Source organism: Epinephelus moara, chromosome 7 (genome assembly GCF_006386435.1).
Source record: "Epinephelus moara isolate mb chromosome 7, YSFRI_EMoa_1.0, whole genome shotgun sequence".
Classification (NCBI taxonomy): Eukaryota; Metazoa; Chordata; class Actinopteri; order Perciformes; family Serranidae; genus Epinephelus; species Epinephelus moara.
In genome coordinates, this window is record NC_065512.1 from 40,921,240 (window position 1) to 40,927,239 (window position 6,000).

The 6,000-nt window shown below is 38.1% G+C and overlaps 1 protein-coding gene across 3 annotated transcripts in view; it reads right to left on the reverse strand.

Annotated features, from left to right (window-relative positions):
* pde9aa (phosphodiesterase 9aa) overlaps nucleotides 1–6,000 on the reverse strand; it is a 160,855-nt gene that overhangs the window by 136,782 nt on the left and 18,073 nt on the right. Inside the window, exons 4-6 of one of the 3 annotated variants that reach the window (XM_050048350.1) lie at nucleotides 5,024–5,108; nucleotides 2,301–2,361; nucleotides 1,678–1,752 (exon numbers count right to left, since the gene is read on the reverse strand). In XM_050048350.1, the coding sequence (XP_049904307.1) occupies nucleotides 1,678–1,752; nucleotides 2,301–2,361; nucleotides 5,024–5,108 (221 nt within the window). Of the gene's footprint in view, nucleotides 1–1,449; nucleotides 1,525–1,677; nucleotides 1,753–2,300; nucleotides 2,362–5,023; nucleotides 5,109–6,000 lie in introns of all 3 variants that reach the window. The other 2 variants (XM_050048351.1, XM_050048352.1) reach the window with 2 other exon arrangements.

Sequence of the window (6,000 nt, forward strand, 5' to 3'; positions counted from 1 at the left end):
TAAGAAAAAAAAAAAAAAGAAACTGTTTTCCTTCTTCTGCACTATTCTGGGCAAAAACCAAAGAAAAAATAAAAAGAGGAAAAAAAAAAGGAACAACGGCCTGGTCTTTGAGTGGATTCCAGCTTTTAATGTTCAGCGTTGGTACACCCCTTCAAGTGTGGGGTTAATACAGCAAGCAAGCGAAACACTTGACAAATATTCCTTCTAAAAATAACTCATAGGTTGAACCATTCAAATTTTTTTTTCCGCATTATGTCCACAAGAGGGCAAACTAATACAAGGAAACATACTTCTATATGTATTGATACAGGGAAACATAACTACTTGTAGGTATTTTTATTTCAACATAAACGTCTTTGAAAACATTTACATACCTACACATTAAAACACATAAAACAATTATCTATAACATTACGTTATAAACGACCGCGGACCTCTCGCTTGCCCCCCCTATTCTGACCCGTGGCCACACCGCCCACGGAAGCGCTGCGAATAGCCTCGAAGCGTCGAGAAGCGAAGGCAGTTTCCTTTCGGCGCCCATGTTAACCGATTGTGTCATCCACACCGGCTGCGCTGCGCCGCGCCATGCAGCTCCGTGGCCGCGCTCACTTCCCACTCGCAAAGAGGACAGCTGCGGTGGTGTTTTTTTTTTTTTCCTCCACAATCGAATATCAATTTTCACATTCGAAGGTCCATTTTTTTTTCGAATTCGAATTTAAGTTCGAATTTAGAATATTCGTTGACAGCCCTACATGCTATATGAGGTTACTGTGACCTTTCACCACCAAAATCTAATCAGTTCATTGTTGAGTCCAAGTGGACTTTTGTGCTAAATTTGAAGAAATTTCCTCAAGGCGTTCATGAGAATGGGATGGATGGACAACCCCACAACATGCCTCCAGTTGTGGCTATGGCTGGCACAGAGGCATAATGAAAACAATATGGGAATGTGGAATTACAAACAAGTGATCTTACTAGCCCTCTGTAGCCTGCTGTATCCCAGCCCTTACCTGTGCTTGAGGCTAACAGCTCAAGAATATTGGCAATTACTAGCATAAAACACCCAGGTCTCCGACCAAACTGTCAGTGGTGGTGGTGCTGCATTGTGGGCACAACTTTAACATTACCCTTATCATGTGTTTGATAAGCCAAAATCTCTGCAATTAGAAAGATTGGTCTGCATGTCCAGTTTTTGTTGTGTCAGTGTATGGTCGGTAACATCAGGCAGCTGGCACTTCAAAACACATCGTTTTCTCTTCTACTTTGAACACAGACTTTTGATCATTAATGACAACATAAAACTGAACACTTAGGAAATCATAAATAGCATATTAAATCACAGTTAATTTGCAATTTCTTCACCAGTTACTTAATCAGTTATAATTAACAGAAATTAAACCTGTGCTTGATGAAAAATGAATCAGTGGATAATCAGGGCATGAGTCTGACCTCATTTGGCTCCCACTGCCAAGCATCGAATGTAGGCAATCTAAGAGCTTCTACTGTCTCCTTAGACAGATGGTACTACACAAACACACACACACACACACACACACACACAGAGGGTAAACACGCACAAAGGGCCACAGGACAGACAGGGAGCCAGGGGCACATGGAAAGGAGAAGAGAGAGGAGAATTGCAGGTGAGATGCGTTTAAGCCAGCTGATCAGTCTTACCTCATTGGCCTCCCACAGCCAGACGTCGAAGGCAGGTTTTTTGAGGGCGTCTATGGTCTGTTGTGACAGCATGTACTGGAGGCAACAGAGCTTGCAGTTAACCGTGTCTGCCTCCACCTGGCCCAGGCACACACATCTACACACCACTACACACACTTACTGTAATGCTCATGCATATAACCTCATGTCATCCCTACTACTTTACTTTATTTTCCTAAATTCTTGCTGGACTGCTGTATCTCACCACAAAAAGGAAGTGTTTAAAAATGTTTCTTTCTGTTCAGTTACAAAATGTGCAACAAATATGACTAGCAGCAACTAGCTGTCTGCAGGTGAATGTTTTTGTAAAATACAACTTGTGCCTTTGTACAAACATTCTATGGATTCACTGCTGTGTTCTCTGAGAGTAAAGATGAGATGATTATTATCTCACAGTGACCTATTGTACTGCAGTGATTTCTGGGAATAGACAAGGACTAAACCTGACGACCAGTTACATTTTCACAACAGTCACATCTAAACAGCATGGTGTTTCTGACACACTTGTCATCAGCAGACTCACCGGGCTAACAGAACATACAGTGTAGTGATCCCTGTGACAGAGACTTTCTAGGAAAACCTACCTTTGGGTAGGAGGGCACATCTCTACGAGGAGTCAGCTTCTTATTGTCCTCCACAAAATTACTGAAAAAAAATAAACAGTTTGAAGCTACAAAGAAATAATACAAGTACCAATGCTACTAAGAATAATAATACAAAATATGAAATTCAATAATATTCATTGACCAGTCAGTGAAACAATCTCAGTCTCCAGTGTAAAACTTTTATCAGCGAGCCCTCACCAGTCTTACTTTATCAATTATTTATACTGCTACTTACTACTACTACGACTAGTTATTTTACTCTTTGCATCTAATGCTAGAACTACCAGTGACACTGATTAAGGCTTTAACCATTGATAATTTTCCTTACCAGATGATCTCTAGATTCTTGTTTCGATTAATCAAATCTTCAACACACACTTTGAGAAGTATGGACCCCAAAGTGTTCAATCATGAATACAAAAGATGTTTAAAATAAATATAAATCATCATCTGAATTGTGTATTGTGCCTACACTGGCCTACAATCGAATTTTTATCTAATTAATGTGTTTTTTAAATTTCATAACAGAAAATCTGATTTCAAACGGCCCTTTTTCAAAAGTTCGTATTTTATAATGGCATTTTCCCAGTGACACTTTTATTTCATGACACTTTTTGTTTCATAACATTGCTTTTCATGACAGTGGTGCTGTCATTTCTCATTTTTCTGTCAATCAAGTGCCCTTCCTCTCTCAAGCAAGCAAGCTCAACAACTGCTACCAGATTTACCAGTTAGTTCCTGTTCAAATCATGATCAGAATAAGGTTGACTGACAAGTAGGATTACATTTACAAAGAATTTTTTTTGGTGTTTGATATATTCAATAAACATATTTAGAGGAAATTAAGATAATGGCAAGTAACTGCGGAAGAACAAAAAACATTAAAATAGAGTGGAAAAATTACAACAAAATACTGTACAAAATGTTTTAGAATTAAAGATGTTCAGCAGTTGTGTGCAGGATCTTAAGCAATATTGATCAGGGGACCTGCAAAAGTTCACAGTACAGAGAATATGTGATGGGCCAGAGCGTCCTGTCGGAACGGAGTGTTGTAAAGAGTTTGTGTCCAAAGAGTGGCATGTGATTGGCTGAGAAGTGAGATGATCACTGTTGACAGTCAGGGTATGAAATAAAATATTACACTATGAAAAGTCACATTATGAAATAAAACTTGACATGAAATAAAAGTGTCACCGGGACAACAAATACAATTATAGGTGCTGCGCAGCAATGGTCAGGGCTGGGCAATTTTAGGCAATTTTAGACAAATTTGGGCAATTCTGAGCAACAAGAGACAGACTAGGAACACAATAAGAAAGTTGCCATTACAATGTACATTTTGCATCAGTTGAGGCTTTAACTCACAACCTCTGACACCAAGGAATATCTTCTATCTGACTGAGCTAATTAGCAAGTGACAACTTGTCTAAGCCAAATTGACTAAGCCAGCCACCAGGATGACAGCAGCTGTGAAGGCAGATTTTAAACTGCTGTCATAAATTCAGTTATCAAGACAAAAATCTGAAAATACACATCTTGCATATAGACAGCATGGAGATGTTGTTGATTTGTTTTTAATAAAACAAGTGAAAAATTGATGTGTGTGCTCTTTGACAGCAATGGTTCACATGAGGACAGAATTCAAAATGCTGTCAAAAATTCAGTTTTTGATATAAAATTCTGATATTTGCCAAACATCATCTACCATGATTCCAAAATGTTGTTAATTTTTTTTTTTTTAGCAAGAATTTGCAAGTATATGTTTACAGTACTGTTTACAGTCAAACATCTTGATGCACTCTAGGCTCAACTTTTGATCAATCAAAAATCTGTGAGGACAATTTGTGGAAGACAGTCTAAAGATGCTTGGAAGTTTGGTGTCAGTTGAGCAAAAATTGTGAGAGGAGATAGGTTTAAGAAGTTTTACAGTTTTTGAAAAAAAAACAGTGATGGACTTCATAATTTGCAATAGGTTTAAATGTACAAAAGTTTCTTCAGTATTGGGGCTACATTTTGAATAAAGTTTTGAACTTTAGATGGTGGCGCTACACACCATCAGGACTATTGACTTGTGTTTGCAGCTGAACAAATCTGGCATAGGACTGGACCTTTGTGCAAACTTTGGTGATTTTTCATGCATGGGAAGTAGGATTTCCTTGGAAGGAGGAGAAGAAGAAGAAGAAGAAGAAGAAGAAGAAGAAGAAGAAGAAGACGAAGAAAGTACGAGCAGGAAAAAAAGAGGCCCCTAAATATCTGTACTGAAAGAAAAATGTTATCCAATGAAATTCAGTTAGTTTGAAAATGCAAATAACATTTCACAATACTAAGCTCAATTTTAATAATTTCTTCAGATAATTTCAGAAATGTTTTGTTCATTTTTATATATTTTTATTTATTTTATATTGAACACTTGGGCTCTCACAGTTTGGGCTGTTGCTCTTAACTGATTTTAACAATCAACTGAATATCAAAATAGTGTGTGATTAATTTTCTGATGAGTGACTAATTAATTTATCAACTAGGCCTTGTTGTTTCAGTGTTAAAATAATAACTACCATTACTACAGTGATAAATACTTTTTTTTTGCTATAACTGCACTAATAATGATACTTATGCAATACTAACTGCTCTGCATATATTCTTATTTACAGTAATAAAATACTAAAGTAGATCTGACAAATTGCTTCTGTTGTGGCTGTCACCTGTTGTTTCTGGATGCCATCTCCTCACGGAGCTTCTTAATGTCGTTGCAACATTTCTCAATCTCCACCACCTTCATCCCCTCCACTGCAGACAGACAGAGTAATTTATTAAAACCCCACTAGTTCTAGTAGCAAGTTGTCCAATGCATCTGTGGGTCATTGAACCAAAGTAACAGGGCCTTAAATGATTTTATTTGTTTAGCTGGCCTCTAATGGTGACTGAGAGGTTGGAGCAACAGGTCTGTAGTGTGGCCTACCCTGGCCTATAATGGAATTTGTATTTTTCTGGTATTCAGTGTTCATTCATTTTGTTGCTCACTCAAGCAGTCAGTCCACAAAACAAGAGGTGGACGTGGCTGCATTTATTCCAGCAGGTGATTCAGTTCATGAATTCCAGCAGACAGTGAGACAGTATTTTAGACAGTTAGTTCTGAGATCTAACTGAGGCTGATGAGCTTCTTGGCTGTGACGTAATGGCAAGCCATATTCAGCCATACTGCCATATAGGTAGGTGTCATTTAAGATGAAAGGCTGGATACTCAGAAAATGCCAAGGTGGAGATGGTGCACACAATCTCCTATAATGTAGGATGTATTTTTGGTGAGTCCCGTACAGTTGGTGTATAAAGGTTCCCTGATGGTCAGGGTTATGAGGTCTAAACTGTCCTCCAGCCTTTCAGAGCAGAGATGATTACAGTCAGTACCTAATTAAAGCAGAGATTAAAAAAAACATCTTGTCATATAATGTGATATGAGAAAAACCTGATGTAGTTGCCTGGTTGCCTGGTGTCTCTGTACTTGTTTTATTAGATCTTAGTGCGGCGTTTGACACAATTGACCATCAAATTCTACTGCAGAGACTGGATCACTTAATTGGCCTAAAAGGTTCTGCACTGAGCTGGTTTAAATCTTATTTATCTGATCGTTTTCAGTTTGTTGATGTTCATAATGAATCATCCTTACGTACCAAAGTTTGTT